Source organism: Ips typographus, linkage group LG3 (genome assembly GCF_016097725.1).
Source record: "Ips typographus isolate SLU linkage group LG3, UJ_Ityp_2.0, whole genome shotgun sequence".
Lineage (NCBI taxonomy): Eukaryota > Metazoa > Arthropoda > Insecta > Coleoptera > Curculionidae > Ips > Ips typographus.
This window is the reverse complement of record NC_138424.1, coordinates 12790888-12814111: the sequence shown is the minus strand read 5'-3', so window position 1 is coordinate 12814111 and position 23224 is coordinate 12790888. Positions and strand designations below refer to the sequence as shown.

Here is a 23224-nt window from a genome sequence, read left to right as displayed (position 1 = left end):
TAAAGATAACTTGATTTTCTTGGTTATCTATACAGGGTGTCCCACGACGAAAGACCTCGATTGATATTGGAAAAAGTATAAATAGGAGAGTTTTGAAAATTTGGTAGGATACTGATGTGGGCATGCCCAATCCAACTAAAATATTTTCAAGATGGTTGCACTTCCGCTTATACCGGAAGTCGATCACAACTTTCTTATTTTAAATAGAACACCCTATATATTATTACATATTTGGATTCCTCACAAAATTCTGACCAACTTTTGTATAGAATGCCCTATGCCTATCTCTAGCCGTTTTCGAAATATTTGATGTTTTTCCAAAAAAGTGACAGTTGCAACGCTCAACATATTTTTGTACTATGTTAAAACCGTATTTCATTTTGCAATGAAAATTTGGGTTATTGTAAATAAAGGATCGTTTTATTAAACTGAGGGTGCGTAATGACTCATTTTTATACAGGGTCGTCAAAAAAAAATCATAAAGTTGCCACTAAAAAAAATGAAAAATCTCAAGTTTTTTAAATAGAAACCCACATTTTTTATGACGGAATCATTTTGAGCATTAAAAATTACTATAAGTTTCAATTTACTTGCCTATACCTAAATCCAACCCATTTCGTTTTATTTGAGAATAAACATTTTTTTATTAGGCTGCATGGTTGGGATTAGCTGGTACTCTAGTTAGCCATGCTTTTGACACACGGTGATATTGGAGAACTGCAAAGCATGTTATGTTGAGCGTTGCAACTGTCACTTTTTTGGAAAAACTTTTCAAATATTTCGAAAACGGCTAGAGATAGGAATAGGGCATTGTACACAAAAGTTGGTTAGAAATTGCAATTTCTACATTTGTATTATTAAGGATTGGTTTTGTTTTAATAGCTTTTATCTTCACAGATCCCGTATTCTTAAAATTTTCAATTATTTGCTTGACAGCTTTTCGTGATGGCTTTGGTTTTTCTGGATAACGAGCGGCAAATACCTCACATGTTCTACTCACAACTTTATCACATTCTCCGTAAATAATAAACAGATTTAAGTAATCTTGGTTTGAATAACGTAACCGCGACGGCATATTTGCAGTTGTCAAAACACTCAAAACTAGTGTTATTAACATGCCCTGCAGGTCTTCAATATCACCGTGTGTCAAAAGCATGACCAACTAGAACACCACATAATCCCAACTGTGCAGCATAATAAAAAAATGTTTATTCTCAAATAAAACGAAATGGGTTGGATTTAGGTATAGGCAAGTAAATTGAAACTTATAGTAATTTTTAATGCTCAAAATGATTCCGTCATAAAAAATGGGGGTTTCCATTTAAAAAACTTGAGATTTTTCATATTTTTTAGTGGCAAGTTTATGATTTTTTTTTGACGACCCTGTATACAAATGAGTCGTTACGCACCCTCAGTTTAATAAAACGATCCTTTATTTACAATAACCCAAAGTTTCATTGCAAAATGAAATACGGTTTTAACATAGTACAAAAATATGTTGAGCGTTGCAACTGTCACTTTTTTGGAAAAACATCAAATATTTCGAAAACGGCTAGAGATAGGCATAGGGCATTCTATACAAAAGTTGGTCAGAATTTTGTGAGGAATCCAAATATGTAATAATATATAGGGTGTTCTATTTAAAATAAGAAAGTTGTGATCGACTTCCGGTATAAGCGGAAGTGCAACCATCTTGAAAATATTTTAGTTGGATTGGGCATGCCCACATCAGTATCCTACCAAATTTTCAAAACTCTCCTATTTATACTTTTTCCAATATCAATCGAGGTCTTTCGTCGTGGGACACCCTGTATAGATGATCCTTATAAGTTGCAACTCATTTTCGACTAATTTAATGCCCAGAAACTTTATAATACACGCCATGTTTTGTTATCTTTACTCTTAAAGATAACTGAGTTTTATTTCATTATCTTTAATGACAATCCACCTGAGTTGCAACTCGTTTTCGATTAATTCAATATCAAGAAACTTAAAGGGTACCCTTCATTTTGTGTTATCTTTATTTTTAAAAGTAACTCGACCATTTTTTGGCATTTTGCATTTTTTTATATTTTGGCTTTAGATAGAGGGGTTCTGTTTATACTCGTTTTCAACTAATTTGGGGCCGAAAAATCCATTTTTTCATTTGTCAGTTGGCCCATATTTGTCATTCAGTTCGAGAACCTTGATTTTTCCTAACAATCTGAGTATAGGGGAGAGTTACGCTAAACTGAGCGTTACCACTAAATTTCCTGTAGTCGATTTAGTATAAAACCAGTACGAACTCTTTTTTTACAAAAAATTTAAAATGGCGCTTATAAGCACCATTTTGCAATTTCTGCCATTTTAGCTTTAGATAGAGGGGTCGTATTTCTACTCATTTTCGACTAATTCGGGGTCAAAAAATCCATATTTTGAGTCAATTTGTCCGTATTTGTCACTCAGTTCTAGAAATAGGTTTTTTGTCTTGTGACTGCGTGATTTGTACGTACAGTGACGGTTGTCATTGTGGATGCGTGGTCAATTTGTCGAGCAGTCGCATTGAGCAAAAAGTCCACCAGCAGCTGAGTGTCATTGGAAAAGTCAATCGAACTGTCAATTGTCGTTGCCAAATCGATTGCGTATGCCTTGGCGCTGACGTCACCCATAAAACTGAACGAACTCAGTGGACTGCCACTTTGTAAAATGGCGCCGTGGAACAGTCCTGAAATGACAGAAGTTGAAAATTGAAATGATTTACCTAGTAGAAAACTCACATTGGGAGATAAATTTTAATAACTTATATTATTCTAAGAAAAAAATTTTACAAAAGAAACGAGATTTTGGCGCATGGGTTTTCATATTTTACAATTTTCAATGTAAGAAAAACAAAACTTTTGAGCCCAACGTAATTTGTTACAAAATTTTTCGCAATTTTTAACTTTCAGTGTTAGAAAACCAAGATTTTGACGCCTAGTTCTATACAAAATTATTCAAATTTTGGCGTCCAATGTAATCTTTTACAAAGTAAATAAAACTTTGATGCCCATCGTGTCATTTTTAAGAAAATCATTAAAATTTTGCCTCTCAAGGTAAAAATTTGATTGCAAGGAAACCTAGGTTTTTTAGGTAATCAAACGAAAAGCGAAAATTTAATTTATTTTGTAAACAGTTATATTGGACGGCAAAATTCAAATAGTTTTGTAAAAAACACGTTGAGGGGCAAAATTTCCGTAATTTTAAAAATTATTATAATTATAAATATTTATTCATTTTGAAAAAACTTACGTTGGGCGTCAAAATTTTATTCTTTGGACAAAAACTTACGTTGGTCGCCAAGATTTCATTTATTTTGTTAAAAAAACACATTTGGAGCAAAAATTTCATTTCATGTAAAAAGTCATATTGAGCACTAAAAATTTAAATAGTTTAGGAAAGAATGACGTTGGTCGCCAAACTTTCAATAATTTTCTGAACAACTTACATTGGGCGTCAAAATTTTATTTATTTTGCAAAAAAACACATTGAGTGCCAAAATTGCATTAATTTTGTAAAAAACTTAGGTTTAGCACTAACGCTTCATTTTTTTTTTAAGTCTACGTTGGGCGTCAAAATCGTTAGTTTATCTCACTAAAATTGAATGACGTCATCCCAATTTAGACTTGTACTGTACCTTCGTTGTTTTTGTAGAGCAGTTGGTAGCCGACAGAGGCGCCACCTGCGCTTTGACCAAATAATGTAACTTGGTCAGGGTCGCCACCAAACAACTGAATGTAGTCGTGCACCCAACGAATAGCGGCCGCTTGATCTTTCAATCCAGCGTTGCCAGGTATCACACCGTCTTCAGTTGCCAGGAAACCAAAAGGACCTCAAAAGAAATAGAAGTTGTCAAAATACATTGTCAAATTACAAAGTATATACAGGGTGGTCCAGTTTTCATGGCGGAAACTTCAGAGAGCGATAGAAATTCGAAAAATAATATGAATAATAGTAATAATGGTATTTATTTAGCATGCAGGCTATAAAAATAAACAGAATGACACATCATGCAAATATAAAATATTAAAATTAATGTAAAAATATGGACCTGTTTAAAAACAAGTAACGAATTAAAAAGTAAAAACATTAAACAAAAACAAGCTAAAGCACTTAAATTACAACATGTTGTCTTAAGGCTCTTTTAAAATTATTCAAATTATCACAGTTTTTTACTACATTGGGCAACATATTAAAATTTTGAAGGCCTTTGTACAATACTGAATTGAACATACGTGTTGTTCTACAATTTCCACTCAAAACAAAATCAGAACAGTTTCTCGTGCTGTAACTGTGGACTTCGTTAAAAGACTTGATCCGCTTGCATATATACGGTGGTAACAGTCCATTTTTTAATTTAAACACAAACACGTAAACGGCAAACACTATCATTTTTTGGACAGATAACATGCTTAAAATCGTGGACATTGTTACGATGGGAGTATACCTGTTGCATCGCAATATGCACTTCATTGCTAGATTTTGCAGAATCTGGATCTGATCTATCTTAAAACCAGGTAGACCGTACAAAAGAGCAGAACAAAACTTGAGATGAGGGGCCGCAATACAGTTATACGATAACAATCTCGTCTCCATAAACAATTGTCTTCCTACTCTCAAAATGTAGCCCACCTTTTTTGAAAATTTTCGAGTTATATAATCAGCGTGGGCATAAAACTTCAGTTCGGAATCAAAAATTACTCCCAGATACTTTATTTGACTTTCGTACTTAATCTTGTTGCCATTCATAATTACATCGAGCTGCACCAAGGAGACGTTTCTCAACCTACTTTTTCTCCCAAACAGACAAAACTTTGACTCGAGTGAATTGACACTAAGCTTATTTTTAAATAGTCATCTAAATATATTTTCCAAATCGTTGTTTACGTTCGTCTGCATAAGATTCAAGTTACTCCCAGATATGTAAATAATTGTATCATCTGCGAACAGCTCAATGCAACACCGATCCACAGCCCCAAGAACAGCAATGAACAGCAATGGCCCTAAGACAGTTCCCTGTGGTACTCCATGCTGAACACACAAAGGATCAGACATGCTATTCTTATACTTTACTCTTTGATGTCTGTTAGACAAATAAGACTCGAACCAGCCCAGAACCGTACCGCTCAAACCCATACAAAGCATTTTTTTATTAAAATTTTGCGGTCAACTCTCTCGAAGGCTCTCCTAAAATCGAGAAACACCGCCAACACAAAGTTACCAACGTCCAACTCTCTTTTAAAAATATCACATAAGTAAGAGTTTGCATTACAATCTATAGGTATAAAAGTTCAAAATTTTTATTTTTTTTATCGTGAAAATTAAGTAAAATCGTGAATTCAAAAAAATATAGTCAAATTGTCAAAACTTTTATAGTAAAATATTGTAAAACTTAGACTTGAGTAAATATATACAAATTTCAACTTAAGTTGTTAGAATTAACTCATAAATTATCCTAAAAAGTAAAATTGTCAAGAATAAAGAGTAAGAAAATCTAAAATCTAAGACTATACAGGGTGGTCTAAATTGATTGTAGGATAATTCAAGAGTAAGTACATAAAAAATAAACTCCAAAGTCTCTTTGACAGCTTTAAATTTCTTTAAGCTATAATTTTATTTACTCTGATGGGGCACATATTGTGATAGCCCATACTTTTTCCTAAGAAAAGTTTGTCTGAACATTTCTTTTTATTTTGCATAGTTTTTCAGATGCCAACACTTTTATACCCAAATCCATAATGAAAAAAATTAGTATTTGTCCAGATAAAAGACGCCAAATGATTACTTCAAAATGATGAACTAGCATGCCAAATTTTATATGAGTTTTATTTTGGTTTATTAATTAAGATAAAACACTTTTTTCTTGTGGCACATACTTAGGGCCCGCTTCGAATGGGGGCACTTTTCAACCATACGGCACTTTGGCGTTTATTTGGTATGTACTTTCTACCCTTTAAATATCCTACAATCTGACCCACCCTATATTGTTAAAAAACATTGTCAAATTGACGAAGTTTAAAATAAATATGTCAAAAAATTAAGTTAAGTAGTCAGTGTAAAATCGGAAAATGTCAAAAGTTTAGAGTAAAAAAAATCTAAAATGTAATACTAAGTGGTCGAAATACATTGTCAAATTGTCAAAATACAAAAGGAAAATTGTCAGAACTGGAGCAGAAAATTGCAAAGTTTGCAAAGTTTTGTTCTTGAAAATAGCAACTTTAAAAATTCATATCTCTTATGCCTGCTTTCCCAACACTTAAGTACAACTTAAAGCTTTTGCTTTTTCAGATTTGAATGTGACAGATCAGTTACAAAATTACACAGTCTAAACTAAACTTGTCAAAGCTGTACTTAAACTCAACTTAGCCAATGTTGGGAGAACGGACATAAAACTACTTGATAAAAATTTGTTGGATTAATGAAATAAGGTTGTTGTAGTAAACGGTTAAATGTCAGCTGTCTTTTTAATTATTTCAGTTGACAGAAGACTAAACAGAATAATCTGTTTTAGATCTTAGGTTAGAATATAAGTGAGGTTAAAAACTCTTGGAACATGTTAATGTTAATTTTGTACTTTAGTTGTTTCATTAAATTAGTTTGATGTTTGGACATGAATTTAATGTGTTTTGCTTCCACAATAGTGATAACCCAAATAATCTCTGATAGGTTATGGGCCCAGATGCCTATACACATACAAAAGTGCAAACGAAATAATTGAAGTGTGCTCCAGTTTTTTTAAAATAAAATATCCAGTTTGTTAATAAAAGGTAACTAAAAGGGCGTGAAAACTATAACGTGTGGAAATTCCAAATGAAGAATCTACTCAGGCATGACAATCTATGGTATACCGTAGTTGGATACCCAGATGATGATACCACAGATACGACAGCAAGAACGAGAAGGGATAAAAAGGCGTTAAGCAAGATAAGCCTCATGGTTGAGACCAGTTGTGTGTCACACATAATGCAAGCCCAGACAGCCAAAGAAGCATGGGATGTTCTGGAGAAGGCATATGATGACAAAGGCCTGAATAGGAGAGTCCGTCTTATGCGAACTTTGTTTTCTATGAAGCTTGATAACTTTCATAACATGGAAAGTTATGTTAATGAAATTTTATCCATTTCAGAACAGTTTGCAGGCATTGGGAAACCCGTAGATGATGAGTACATTGGCATCATAATGTTACAGGGTTTACCTGAGGAGTATGAGCCAAAGACAATGGCTCTTGAACACAGTGGGGTTGCATTCACAAGTGATCTAGTGAAAACTAAGTTGCTTCAAGACAAAGGGTGGAGTCAAAGTCGGTCTGAAGAATCAGCTTTATTGGTAAAAAATAAAGCAAAGCCCAAGAAGCCTTGGTCTTGGAAATGTAAAAGTCAGGGACACTACAAACAAAACTGTTCTAGTCCAGGTCCACAAAGTCATGTGTGTGAAAAACATGGCAGCTCGTAGCAATAAAAGCAAAGCATTACTTACTGCTGGACATGAGCAAGTTTGACTGGTTTATAGACTCTGGAGCAACCAATCATATGTGTTCTAGTCCAGAAAACATGTCAGTGGACAATAGTGGACAAGAACTTGTTGTGGCAAATAACTCCAAACTCAAAACAAATGGTGTTGGTGATGTGTCTATAGACTTGACAACAGGACACGTAAGCAAAATTGAAAATGTTGCTTATGTACCTGGTTTAGCCACAAATTTACTCTCAGTGAGTTCTATGACTAAGAAGGGCTATCTATAGGGCTAGCTATGGCTGTAGTGTTTGATTTGGAAGGATGTAAAGTTTTTGATAATTTAAGATCGAAAATTACTGGTAATGTAGTGGCAACAGCTAGCGAAGTGTCGGGTATTTATAGATTAGACATAGCTAGTTCAGGCACTGAAAAAAGTCTTAGTGATAATTTAGCATCTGTGATATCCAAAGTCGATTGTGATAGCTTTTTATGGCATAGGCATTTAGGTCATTTAAATCGAGTAAGCCTAAATTTGCTTCGAGATAATTTAGCTTTAGGAGTAAACTACAAAGGTGATGCCACTGATTCACCGCCATGTGTGGCTTGTATTAAAGCAAAGCAAGCTAGATAGCCATTTCCTAATGTTAAAAATAAAAAGTTGTATCTTAATAAATTATATTTAATCCATACTGATCTTTGCGGTCCTATGGCGGTGAAATCATGGAGTGATAAACGTTACATTCTCACTTTTATTGATGATCACAGTAGGATGGTATTTATTTACGTTTTATGTGCAAAATCTGAGGTTAAATCTGGTATGGTTGATTTTCTCAGTATGGTGAAGGAAAGTGAGATCAGACAATGGCACTGAATATTGTAATAAAGACATTAAAGATCTTTTCAGCCAGAGAGGAATTAAACACCATCTTACCGCTCCCTATACGCCACAGCAAAATGATGTTGCTGAGCGGTATAACCGCACAATCATGGAAAAAGTGAGGTCAATGTTGGAGGACAGTCAACTTGATGAAAGGATGTGGGCTGAGGCAGCTAATACAGCCGTTTACTTAATTAATAGGTCTCCTACAAAGAAAATCCTAGGTAAAACTTCATACGAAGCCTGGTATGGACAAAAACCTAACTTAGGATATCTAAGGGTTTTTGGATCTATTGCATATGTACATATTCCTGATGAAAAAAGAACCAAGTTACAGTCAACGAGAAACAAGTTTGTTTTTGTGGGATACTGTGAAGAAAGCAAAGCATATAGATTATTTGATGAGACGAATCACAAAGTTGTAGTTTCCAGAGATGTTATTTTTATAGAATCACCTCATTATCAGACCAATGACAATCAAGTTCAAAAACCACTTCAATTAGTTTGAAGTGGAATTAGTTTTATTAAATTAGTTTGATGTTTGGACATGAATTTAATATGTTTTGCTTCCACAATAGTGATAACCTAAATGAAAGTTGAAAGACTTGCAAAATCATTATAAACGGTTTACCATATAAACAGGGTAGTAATAAAAAAAAAATGGCTTGATGCACTAATTTTCGTATGAATACTCACCCAGTCGGTAATTAAACGTCACAACCACCACATCTTTGTCAATTAAAAATTCTGGACCAAAATTGACATATTTTGAAGATCCGGTCCTAAATGCCCCCCCGTAAATCCAGACCATAACCGGAAGTGCCACGTCACCATCCTGGAAAACATAACCTCAGAAATTTAAGTACTTATTTACGCCAATGGATCGATTTGCAGCAAAAATTAACGTCACCACTGAACTCACCGTCTTTGTATGTCAGAAAAATGAAGTATTTAACATAGTAAACATTTTTATTTACCATTGGCGTGTGGTGTTGGGTTGATTTTTCGTAAAAAAATATTAGAGCCAGTTTTAGTTAACTTTTCTACCAAATTTAGAATCAGCATTCTCAAAAACCCCATAGTCCATATTTTTAAAATCTCAACAGCGGATTTTAGTATAATCAAAATTCAGTCTACTTTACAAATTTTTTTTAATTTGAGATAGCTAAATTACATTTTAGGTTATTTATTACAGTAAATTTATAAGATTTTAAAATATGGACAAATGGGTTTTTGGGGATGCTGATTCTAAATCTGGTAGAAAAAGTTAACTAAAATTGGCCCTAATATCTTTTTCCGAAAAATCAACCCCTTTTTACCCCCAACACCGTACGCCAATAATAAATAATAGTATATTACATACTCAGGTTGAAAGTGTGTGATTTCTGTCGAGAGATTAGGTAGTTCGCCGAGACGAAGTCAAGGTGAACTTTATCTCGAGACAGAAATTAAACTTTCTACCGTGGTTTGTATACTATTTTATTTTCAACCATTTATCAAAATCTCATCGAACTTTTAATAAATTATTCAGTTGAAACATTGATTGATAATAGTCTCTAACAATAAAGTAGTATAGGTGTACGAGTAGTTATGACTTCAACTATAATAAACGACTGGTGATTTGTTTACAATCTTGACAACGTCATTATTGTGCTATTCCGTTTTTAATATTTTGAGCTGAAACGTTTCTTAAAGTGCTTTTAACATAGAGATTTCTGACGACGCAGATGTTACTCATCATCACCTGAGCCGCGAGCTGTTGCAGAGTTGGCGGCACAGTCTCTTTACTACAAAAAGTAAGCCCAGATATGACAAAACGCATATTGACATCCACCCGGGTGGAAAATGAGTACTTTCCACCCGGGTGGAAAGTAAAAGTAGGTAATAACGTTATTTCTTATGTGTAAACCAGGTGGAAAGATGAAAATTACCTGCTTTTACTTTCCACCCGGGTAAATGTCACTTTCCACCCGGTTGAATGTCAATATGCGTTTTGTCATATCTGGGGTTATTTTTTGTACTGAAAAGACTGTGCCGCCAACTCTGCAACAGCTCGCAGCTCAGGTGATAATGAGTAACATCTGCGTCTTCGGAAATCTCCAAAAGGAAAGTGAGTATTTTCCACCCGGGTGGAAAGTAAAAGCAGGTAATTTTCATCTTTCCACCTGGTTTACACATAAGAAATAACGTTATTCCTGCTTTTACTTTCCACCCGGGTGAAAAGTACTCATTTTCCACCCGGGTGAATGTCAATATGCGTTTTGTCATATCTGGGCTTACTTTTTGTAGTGAAGAGACTGTGCCGCTAACTCTGCAACAGCCCGCAGCTCAGGTGATGATGAGTAACATCTGCGTCGTCAGAAATCTCCATGTTAAAAGCACTTTAAGAAACGTTTCAGTTCAAAATATTAAAGACGGAATAGCACAATAATGACGTTGTCCAGATTGTAAACAAATCACCAGTCGTTTATTATGGTTGAAGTCATAACTACCCGTGCACCTATACTACCTTATTGTTAGAGACTATTAGCAATCAATGTTTCAACTGAATGATTTATTAAAAGTTCGATGAGATTTTGATAAATGGTTGAAAATAAAATAGTATACAAACCACGGTAGAAAGTTTAATTTCTGTCTCTAGATAAAGTTCACCTCGACTTCGTCTCGGCGTGGTAGACTACCTAATCTCTCGACAGAAATCAAACACTTTCCACCTGAGTATGTAATATACTATTATTATGCCAAATACTTCATTTTTCTGAGATATCTTGCACCGTTTTTTAGATGTTTCATAAAAATAGTGAATTTGTCAGCAAAACGGTAGTCTAAACAATAATTAAATTCTCAAGTTCTGAAAGGTTTGCTGATGTGAGCGTTTGCCCTCAGCCCAGTTGAAAAGCACAGAGACAGAAAATGAAAAAAATTTACAGGGTGGTCACTGTTTACCTTTTAGTCGGACAGTCGGAAAAACTGCCAACAGTTTATTTTTTAAATGAATCCAAGGGTGTTTTATGGTTAGTATTAAAATAACATTCAAATTAGAATAAATCCATGTATACTTTTCTTGTACCTAACTTCTACCGTTTCTGACTTATTAGCAGTTTTTCCTTAAAGTGAGCATAAAATCGTAATCCATACTTAACTGTATACGAAAACCTACTTGTGCTTAATGATTAGATTTTGTTTCTGTAACTACAACATGCTATGACAGGTATCTGTAAAACCTAATACTGTTTCAAACGTTTTTCTTAAATTGTGTGATTCTTGTCAGTACAAATAGAAATAAATAATAATAATTACCCCAGTGCCGCTATTATGAATTCATAATGTATGGAGAATGTGACCGAATTATCAGCCGAACGTGCAGAAAGTTCAATGAAACTTATCCAAACCTAAGGCCGATTGGCGGAGGAATTTTAAAATAAATTAAACATCTAAACTTATAATACTTACAATAAATGTTCAAATTGCTGTCCATTGGCTTCTAAACATTTCCAGAGTCGAGTGGTAACAATGTCAGTTGTAGCTCTTCTTAACTCACTTTCATCTAATTCACGGAAAGCTTGTTCTACCCGATTTCCTAGTTTTTCTTTGGTGTTTACAGGGGTTTCACAAAAAAATCTTTTATTCTACCCTAGACGTAAAAATCGAGAGGTGTAAAATCGGGTGATCTGGGTGGCCAATTCCATGGCCCTGAACGTCGAATCCGTCCATCTGTACAATGCGCAGGCGCTCCATCCAGTGTTTCGGTACTGTTCTAGAGGCAGGGATTTCACAAAATTTTCGACAGTTTCAATAATTTCTAAGGAATTTTGTGAAGTCAAACTATCGTCATAAATAAAATATCGGATTTGATTGTCCATGACGAAACAAAAAACGTTGAAACTAAATTTATTTTGATGTGCTGAATCCCTGGTACAATAAGGATTTTCTCGAAACTATAAATGATTATTTTTTCTGTTAAAAATGTCTTGTCCCGGGTAAATTTATATTCATTGGCCGAAATAATGTTTGAAAGGAATCGTGGATTCTCTTGATTGCGGATAATTAGAGCTTTACAAAACTGGGTCCTTTGTTGGTGATCTTCAGGGTTAAGCGCTTGAATTCTTGTAAATTTGTAATCGTAGCAATTATGTGATTCTAATATGCTTTGGATCGATGCATATGATAAACGCAAATCTTGTAATGCACACCTTATCGAAGAAGGTGAATATGCTTCGAAATAGGCCAGAACACTAGCTTCATTTTCTTCATTAGAGGTTACCGGTTTTTTAAAATTTCGTGGAATTTTACTAAATCCGAAACTAATCACGTTTTCTTGAATTCCTTTAACCTTCCTTGTATCAATCGGCGTTAGATTTGGATAAGTTTCATTGAATTTTCTGCACGTTCGGCTGATAATTCGGTCACTTTCTCCATACATTATGAATAAATTCATAATAGCGGCACTGGGGTAATTATTATTATTTATTTCCATTTGTACTGACAAGAATCACACAATTTAAGAAAAAACGTTTGAAACAGTGTTAAGTTTGACAGATACCTGTCATAGCATGTTGTAGTTACAGAAACAAAAACTAATCATTAAGCACAAGTAGGTTTTCGTATCCAGATAAGTATGGATTACGATTTTATGCTCACTTTAAGGAAAAACTGCTAATAAGTCAGAAACGGTTGAAGTTAGGTATAGGAAAAGTATACATGGATTTGTTCTAAATTTAATGATCTTTTAATACAAACCATAAAACACCCATGTATTCATTTAAAAAAACAAACTTTTGGCAGTTTTTCTATTTGTCCGACTAAAAGGTAAACATTGACCACCCTGTAGATTTTTTGATTTTCTGTATCTGGGCTTTTTAACCATGTACTATTGTCTAACTGTTTAGACTTTACTTTTGCTGAAAAATTCACTAGTTTTATGAAATATCTAATAAACGGTGCAATATAGGTATAGAGAAGTATTAACAATAATTACTAGCCTTCTTGCGAGGAATTCAAAAATGAGATTAGAAACAGGGTGTTCCATTTGAAAATTAAAAGTTGGGTTTCATTCCGACTGATCTGGCAACACTGCAAAGTCCAAAATATTTTACCAAGCGAGTTTGGACCCAACCTAGCCTACACTCTAAATGTCAACAAACAATATTAAGCAGTTCTCTAGATACTTCTAATATACCATCAGCGTGAATCGCTCTGTATATAAATCATCTTTATTTCTAGAAATTCCAGAAATAGGGTATATTGGTCGTTCTGTCCATGTTATACAAAAAAAAAACTTAAAGTAAAGAGTAAATATTTACATGAGTTAAGTCACGAGGTTGTACCACCTCCATAGACCAGGACAGATGCTGAGTATGCAGTTCCATGAACAAAACCAGTGTCATCGCGTATTGCATTATTATTATTATTAAGTGCTTTAATGTAACATTATCAATATACTTCTGTACTAGTTTGTAATTTGTATTTTTTAAAAACGGTCTTACCATATTCGAAGACGTAATTGGCGCAGTCGGTAGGATCTGTCAAAAGTCAATCAATCGCTGAGGGACTTTTTCGTATAACGATTTGTGACAGATTCGAATAGTTCGCGAGTTCGATAATCAAAAAAGACTTGTTCGAGGGCATATCGACGAGTTTTACAGTTACCGGGCAGCGAATTCAACATATTGGTGGAAAGTGTCACAGCATCGGGCACTTTTGCAAGGATCGCAAACTTTGGTTGGACCACATCGCCATCCGGAAGATTTGGACCCTTATAGGCAGAATATGGTCAAGGTCATCGTTTTTATGTAAGTGTGCAATTTTTTCATGTCGAACTTAGACACAATTATTGAAGAATTAAGTAGCTTATCGATAGAAAATTCTGATAACCCTTTAACTGACTCTATTGATAATTCTAAAAAATTGCTTCAAGTTCCACTAATTACAAAAGAAGAAGTAAAAGATTTATCTAATCGTATTTTAAGTAGTTTTACAATGCCACAATTTAAACCAGAGTACTTACAATGTGTCCCACAATTCGATGGGAATCCTAATGACTTAAACAGGTATTTGACAACCTGCCAAAGTTTAATTGATAATTTCTATAATGTATCAAATCCATTGGATTTTCAAAATACTTTTCTGTTAAACAGTTTGATCGGAAAACTTTCGGGTACAGCAAAAATTGTTGTAAACATTCAAAATATATCCACTTGGGAGGACTTAAAATCTATTCTTCACCGAAATTTCGCTGATCAAAGGGATGAAGCTTGCTTAAATAGGGATCTAGTTATGTTAAGACAAAATCAAAATGAAAATCCAAACCAATTTTATGACAGAGTTCTACACTTATTAAACTTACTATGTTCTTATATAGATTGCCACGAATCTAGCGATGGTGGAAAAATGCTAAAGAAATCACTATATAACGATTTAGCTTTAAAAACTTTCTTATCAGGGTTAAAGGAACCTATAGGGACAACGATTCGTTGTATGAAACCCAGATCTTTAGCTGAAGCCCTTCAGTACGTTACGCAGGAATATAATAATCATTATTTCCAAAATATGTCTAACCGATTACCACACCAATCCACGCAGGTTATGAAAACAAATTCTAAACCCCAAGCTAATCATTTTAATCAGCAATTCAGAATGCCATTTGTTGCACAACCGCAACAAAATTTTGCATCGTTCAATGCACAGACACCGCATAATTTATTTATGCCTAGGAGTAACTTCAACAGATTTCCTTCACAACCCATCAATATAAGACCAAATTTCAATAGAATGCCGCAACGGTTTCCAACAAACTCTCAAGTTTTTGGAAGGCCAAATCAATCAAACGTATTTAAGCCCAATCAAAACAAATCACTTCCAGCACCACAACCGATGAGTGTATGCACTTCAGGCCCAAAAGGACCTTTGTCTCAATATAATCGTTTTCCAAGGCCTAATTTTCAAGGAAATTCACAAAACTTTCAAGGAAATTTCCAAAATAATCAACCTAAGTACGTTGCTGAAGAATTGTACAGCACTGAAACGCAGTCCAATTCAAATTACGATCAATTTGATCAATATGCATTGCCAGAAGCGTGCGTTGACCCCGAATATGCAAATATAAATAATATGACAAATTACTACGAATATAACCCAGAATACGCTGAGTATTCATATTCACAAGAAACACCAGAAAACCCTACTTTTGACAATGAGTGTGACTCAGTTTCGCAAGAGAAAAATATAAATTTTTCGATGACGCCTCAAAAGGACAATCAAACTTAGTCATATCTTTAAACTCTACCAATACTAGTGAACTATCTTATATTTCATTGCCTGAATTTAACATCAAACTTCTAATCGATTCTGGTTCCACAAAATCTTTTATTAATCCTAATTTAGCTGAAAAGTACTACAATAACTGCATAATTGATGATCCGTTCATTGTTAGTACAGTGTTTCAAAAGTCAGCACATCGCTACAGTGCTTTAATTCCAGCATCTAGCATTTTTAAACTTCCTAATAAGCAAAATCTTAAATTCTACTTATTCAAGTTCCACAACGTGTTCGACGGCCTCATCGGGCTAGATAATCTCAAGTTACTACAAGCAAACATCGACTTTAACAGCGGATATTTAATTACACCGTATGCAAAGATAAAACTTATGTTTTACAAAACAGAACCAGTATTAAATTGCATAACCATCTCACCTCGCACTGAACAAGTGATAAGAGTGAAAACTGATATCACTAAAGGTGAAATAATTATCCCACATCAAAAAATTCATAATTGTGAGATACCTGAATGTTTAACAATAGCAAAAGAGGGATATGCATTAACTACTATCTTAAATAACTCATGTTTGTCTGTAACTTTAGATTTTTCTGAACCCCTTTCCGTAGAAAAATTTAATCACAGAGAAATTCAAAACATAGACCTTAATAATTTTGACGACTCTCCAAAACAAAGACTAGATTTTAACCAATTAAGATTAAATCACCTAAATGAAGAAGAAAAAGAAGAAATTTTAAAATTGTGTAAAGAATTTTCGGACGTATTTTACCAAGAAAATACACCACTCACCTTTACAACCAAAATAAAACATCAAATTAGAACAACAGATGAAGTTCCAATCTATACAAAATCTTATAGGTACCCTTTCATACACAAAAAGGAAGTAGAAAGTCAAATAGCCAAAATGCTTGATCAAAATATAATCAGACCATCAAATAGTCCGTGGTCAAGTCCTATCTGGGTAGTACCTAAAAAGATGGACGCTTCCGGTAAACAAAAATGGCGTGTAGTGATAGATTACCGGAAGTTGAATGAGAAAACAATAGATGACAAATTTCCCTTACCTAATATTACAGATCTGTTGGATAAATTAGGTAAATGTCAATATTTCACGACATTGGATCTGGCTTCAGGATTTCATCAAATCGAAATGAAAGAAGAAGATATTCCAAAAACAGCCTTTAGTACCGAAAGTGGACACTTTGAATACCTAAGAATGCCATTTGGTTTAAAGAACGCACCGGCGACTTTTCAACGAGTCATGGACTCAATTTTGAGAGGTATTCAAAATGAAAAATGCTTAGTATATTTAGATGATATAATCATTTTTTCTACTTCTTTACAAGAGCATATAACAAACTTGAAATTAGTCTTCAAACGGCTACGTGAGTCCAATTTTAAAGTACAACTGGACAAAAGCGAATTTTTGCGCCGCGAAGTTGCTTATTTGGGACATATCGTCACCCCTGACGGTGTCAAACCAAACCCGGACAAAATCTCAGCCATAAAGAAATATCCTATTCCAACTAATACGAAACAAATAAAAGGCTTTCTCGGATTGTTAGGTTACTATAGAAGGTTTATAAATAATTTTGCAAAAATTACGAAACCTCTCACAAAGTGTCTAAAGAAAGGAGCAAAAATTGAGCATGATCAAGAATTTTTGGATTGTTTTGAATCTTGTAAAAATTTGTTGATCAACGAACCAATCTTACAGTACCCTGATTTTTCGAAACCGTTTAATTTAACAACTGACGCTAGCAACGTAGCTCTAGGGGCAGTTCTAAGTCAAGGACCTCCAGGCCGAGATCTTCCAGTGGCGTACGCGTCGCGTACATTAAATGATTCTGAAAGGAATTATTCCACAATTGAGAAGGAATGCCTTTGTCTTGTATGGGCAACAAAATACTTTCGTCCATATTTGTTTGGTCAAAAATTTTACATCATTACTGATCATAAGCCTTTACAGTGGCTATTTTCACTTAAGGATCCTAGTTCTAAATTATTACGGTGGCGAATCAAACTCGAAGAGTATGATTATAAAATCCTTTATAAAAAAGGGACATCAAATACAAATGCTGATGCACTGTCACGCATTGAGTTGCATACAAAAGAAGATCAAGAGTTTTCTCTAAAAGAATATATGGAAGAATTTAATAGAGAATTAGAGAGAGAAACAAGACAGGAATCAATATTACAACGACCTTCGACGTCACGAGAACAGGAAAATGAGAATATAGACAAAGCTTCAATGTTTGTTCATACTGACAACGAAGAACCTGACTTTAATAAAAAACAAACTGAAGAGTTAAATAACCCCAACGAACAGGACGACAGTGATACAATTCACACAAATGATCAAGACCCAATTGTAGGAATACCAATCATCGATATACCAGTCAATTACGGTGCAAACCAGGTAATTATTTCTAAAGTTTTACATTCACCGGCAAAACCGAAATTAACACTACTATTCGAAAAGAAACGCCGATTGATAGTTCAACTTAGTCAAAATAACTTTGAAGATGATATCTTAAAGTTTATTAAAGAAAACATAGTTCCTGAAAAACAGTATCACATATACTTTGAGGAACAGGGTGTATACGAAGAGTTTTGTGAAGTTGTAAGAAGATACTTTAGGTGGCCTTCATTAAATCTAAAAAGGTGTTTAAAGAAACTTCTTGACGTCACAAATAAAGGGGACATTGAAGAGATAATTGAAAACTACCACCAAGGTAAAAGTAACCATCGAGGAATTGATGAAACTCTTTCAAGAATTAAAGAAAAGTATTACTGGCCTAATCAAAAACAATCAATCCAAACGTATATCAATCAATGTGATATTTGTATCAGAACAAAATATGACAGACATCCCGTCAATATTGAAATGAATGTCACCCCAACTGCGACAAAGCCGTTTGAAATAGTACATATGGACACGTACACATTAGAACAATCAAAATTTTTAACTATTTTGGATAGTTTTTCGAAATACGCGCAAGCGTACCCTCTCAAATCTTTAGCGGCAACAGAAATTGTTGATAATCTATTAATGTTTTTCTCTCATCACGGAGTTCCAAAACAGATAATTTTGGATAACGGGACTGAGTTTAAAAATTCTGTTGTCACTGAACTGCTGCAATTGCATAAAGTCAAAATTAATTTAATTTCGCCACACCATCCTCAATCTAATGGAAATATTGAAAGATTACATTCAACGATTAGCGAACATGTAAAGCTATTGAATGCTCAAAATTTCAATAATTCAAGTATTAACCAAAAAATGACTTATTCAATTATGGCTTATAACCATTCAATTCACTCCGCAACCAAGATGAAACCGATTGATATCATCAACGGTCATATTACTGACAATGACCCGTTTGATGTAAACTTAGAACAACTGTTGCTATCGGATTATATTACAAACCATAAAGAACAAACAAAACTCTTATATTCCACGATTAACGAGAAACTTGCACAAAGTAAGGAAAAACGTGTCAGCAAAATTAATCAGAACCGTGAGAATCCCGACTTGTTTGAAGCTGGTCAAAATGTCTACTTAAAAAAGCATACTAGACAAAAACTAGCTGAAAAGTTTACAAAGCCAGAAAAAATTACCAAGGTTAACAAAAAACGTAAAACTATTATGACTAATGCCCATGGAAAAATCCATATGGCAAACGTAAAGAGACCTTTACGAAACACATACAGCTTTGATTAAATACTATCATTGCAAATATTAGTTAACCTTAGATTTTAGTATATAATTAAGTTTTTAACTTAGTAGTTAACAAATTATCATTATAGGTGTACAGAAGTTATATTTTTACTTTCAGGCTGGTCGCCAGCAGCATTTTGCTTCGTAGCAGTATCGGATTACAGGATAAGGTTGCCCTACGAGAATTAACTGACAATGTTGGGTTAATTCCTATAAAATTAGGACAAGCAAAATTAATTGATTACAAATACACTCTAATCCATTTTTATGACCTAAATCCTTTAATTAGTGAAATAAATAAGCTGCATTTAAAAGCATCAAATATTACGAACATTCTAAAAGTTCACGGTGAATATTTGGCTGACAACGCTATTTATATTCAGTTATTGACAATCACTCAAAATAGAGTTGATGACAAAATTAAGGAAATAATTCCTCATCCTAATAGGATGAAAAGAGGCTTAATTAATATGTTAGGTTCAGTCTTCAAAGCCATAAGCGGTAATCTAGACGCGTCCGATGGTGAAAGATACGACAAAATTATCAGAGAAATGCAAACCAATCAAAAAAGTTTAACAGAAAGTATGTCTAAACAAATTTCAATTTCTCTGGAAATTGTCTCTAAATTCAATGAGACCATCAATCAGGTTGCCAAACACGAAAAAGTCTTAGAGTCTAAAATCAAGCAAATCTCCTGGATTGTGCAAAAAACTACTTATACAGAGAATTCTAACTATATCAGGAATTCTTTAATTGAAATCATTGAACTTTATACTTTTGTAGATTCATTATTACAAGATATAGAGAATTCAATTACTTTTTGCAAACTAAGAACAATACATCCAAGCATAATAAAAACCGAAGACTTGTTTAAAGAGCTGAAAGCTCTAGGAAATCGCATAGGCACCGATCAAATGCCGTTAAAACCGGAACTCTATAACATCAATTTATTCCTTAATTTCATAGATATAGAATGCTTTATCTTAAATAATAGAGTGACGTATTTGTTGCATGTTCCTATAACTCTAAATGAAAAATTTGAACTTTTCCATCTATACTCTGCACCAATTTTCAAAGAGAGTCAGTTCAAGGCGATAATACCGCGCAATAGATTTTTAATTAAATCAAAATTGCACTATACATATCGAAATAAAGCTTGCCATGAGATCACAGCACAATTATATTTATGTGCTAACAAAGATTTAAAGGAAATCCATGAAGAAAGTCCTTGCGCTGTATGCCTACTATCGCAAATTAAAGAAAGTACTGCCTGTCAACCAATCGATATCCAGCTCAACGATCCAGTGATCAATCAACTATCGAATTCTGACAAGTGGTTGCTGATAAGTCCTAAAAAGCAACTAATCAAACTACAATGCCCAACACAAATGGAAACATTGAATTTGATTGGTACTTACATCGCCGAAATTCCCAAGGGTTGTCAAATCATGATGAACGACCGAACAATTTTCAACGACCAGAAGGCAGTCAACGCTAGTATACAGCCCATATTTTTCCCGGACAATAATGAGTTGCCAAGCTTCATTCCCTCCATGGAAATTGACTTCAAGCTAGACGATATCAAGTTAGACGGACTTCAAGATCTTCAAGGTCAAATACGATCTTCGAAACCTGCCCAAATAGTGCCTATTGACATTTCCAAAAATCCATCTATCTGGACTATTTTAATGTATGTTTTTGCAGTAGCAGGGATTGCGTATTATGGCTACAAGAAATTCGGCCAAGCCCTCTGCAAGAAGAAACAAGAAATAGAAGTCACCCTTGAGCATCAGCCAATCCAACTTCCCTCAATGGTACAGTTGAATCTAAGGGATGGAGGAGTTAAGTCACGAGGTTGTACCACCTCCATAGACCAGGACAGATGCTGAGTATGCAGTTCCATGAACAAAACCAGTGTCATCGCGTATTGCATTATTATTATTATTAAGTGCTTTAATGTAACATTATCAATATACTTCTGTACTAGTTTGTAATTTGTATTTTTTAAAAACGGTCTTACCATATTCGAAGACGTAATTCATGAAAAAAAAGTTATTACAAATTATGTTTATGTTCTTATAAACTACATTTTTCAAGTAGGGTACAAGAAGGAAAGTGGAATCGGGATAGTCTGGGTTGTCTTGTTAAGCAAAGTGGATTCAGTATGGTCAGTATGGTCCAGTATCCTGTATTTGTAGCAGTCTTTCACAGCTTTTGTGTAATTGGGTGCGTTAGTATAGAAGTTTGTTGGATGGATTATGTAACGGATTATTGGGATGTCTTATTTTTGTAATTAGTCTCAGTGCGATTTGTTCTGTTATATGTATGTGTTTTATAGTTCCTTCCGTTGCGTTTGTCCTCAGTATATTTCCATAATCCAACAGTGGTTGATAAATGGATTTGTAATGTGGTGGCTGGTGACTCTTTTAGTACTGATTCCTTTTCTTTTGTATGTTAGAGATCTGAAGTATTCCGATCTTCTGATAATTTCTGACCTTATGTCTCGTACATTTTTTGTAAATTATAGTTTTTTGTCAAAAGTAATTCCCAATATGTCGTTTTTTTGGTTCATTTATGTGGCCGTTTGCTGTTATTGTAGGAGAGTCTGCGTTAATTTTGTGGTTGTATAAAAGGAGCTGGTTTTTAGTGGGATTAGAATACATTTATTATAATTTGTGTATATTTACTTTTTTCTGTTTTTTTTTTTTTGTGTTTTATTTTATTTTTTTTGGTATTGTAATTTTTGTTTTCAATTGACATTTTAGTACATTTTATCTATTTACCGTTTTCATATAATTTTGTGAGTATTTTCTGTTTTTTCTGTAACTTTTTATGCTTTCGTAATACTTTTTTTTAGTACATGTATTATTTATTCAATTTTTATTAAAAAAAATATGATAATAGAACTAAAAAAAAATTGTTATTGGGATCCGAGCAATACAAAATGGTGGCTCAAAATGTAAAAAATTGAGTTTATTCTCTTTTACGAGATATTTGCAAAAAACTGATCACTCACCTGAACGGACGTGAATACGTTCAGTAGCAAACAGTCTTCGTTTTCATCATCGCTGTCTTTTTTCACCGAAAAACATATGTGCGTGTCTTCGGTGGTGTTTCTCACCCCCGTCCACGGTTCGGGCGGTTGCGGGGCTTGAAAACGTAACGTTCCAACAGGGGGCGCTGCGTACGGAACGCTTTGGAACGCTCGGAACGTTCTGTTCCCCGGACTAATCAGTTCCCTGCCCCTGATTGTTCCGTACGGTAAATCGACTAAAATATCCAAGGAAACCTGCAATTTTTAGATTAGCTTAAATTAGGTTAGATTAAATTAACCTACCGTTAAGGTTAGCAGTGGGGCTAAAGTCAAAATGGCGGACAACGCCATGTTTAGGCTGTAAAATCGGAATTTGGACTGAATCAGTTGAATTATGAAATTTTTCTAGTATCTCAGACGATTCGAGTGTTTTTCTAGTGATAACATTTACTGCTTAAGTGACAATTATTTACATAATTGTAAATAATTTTTCAAACTATTTACACGTAATGCCGTGAGAGTTTCTGAGAGATTTAAAGTTAACATTGTTCTTATTTCCCACAAAGTGAAGTTGAAAGGGATTATCAAGCGTTTTTTAAATCCGCCGATACCGAATTAGTCTCAAAAACGGTATAATAGTATATTATGTTAGTAGGAGTAGAAAGAGGCGATTATTGTGCTGAGCTCAGAGGATTGTCCGACCGAAGCGAAGCTGAGAAGCTTCCTTCAATTGTTGAATTTCCTTAAATTTTCGGAATTCCCCTCCTCTCTAGTATGGTAAACCTTTTATACCCAAATTAAGAGTTTCCAAAGTTGCAAACTAAAGAGAGTAAATCTGAACAAACT

The 23224-nt window shown here is 34.1% G+C and overlaps 1 protein-coding gene across 1 annotated transcript in view; it reads right to left on the bottom strand.

Moving 5' to 3' along the window:
- LOC145727278 (juvenile hormone esterase-like) overlaps positions 1 to 22839 on the bottom strand; it is a 31355-nt gene extending 8516 nt beyond the window's left edge. Inside the window, exons 1-5 of the mRNA XM_081976793.1 lie at positions 22682 to 22839; positions 22361 to 22633; positions 9044 to 9182; positions 3653 to 3847; positions 2493 to 2704 (exon numbers count right to left, since the gene is read on the bottom strand). Of these exons, the coding sequence (XP_081832919.1) occupies positions 2493 to 2704; positions 3653 to 3847; positions 9044 to 9182; positions 22361 to 22633; positions 22682 to 22729 (867 nt within the window). The 5' untranslated portion in view covers positions 22730 to 22839. The remainder of the gene's footprint in view (positions 1 to 2492; positions 2705 to 3652; positions 3848 to 9043; positions 9183 to 22360; positions 22634 to 22681) is intronic.
- Between the last annotated feature and the right edge of the window lie 385 nt (positions 22840 to 23224).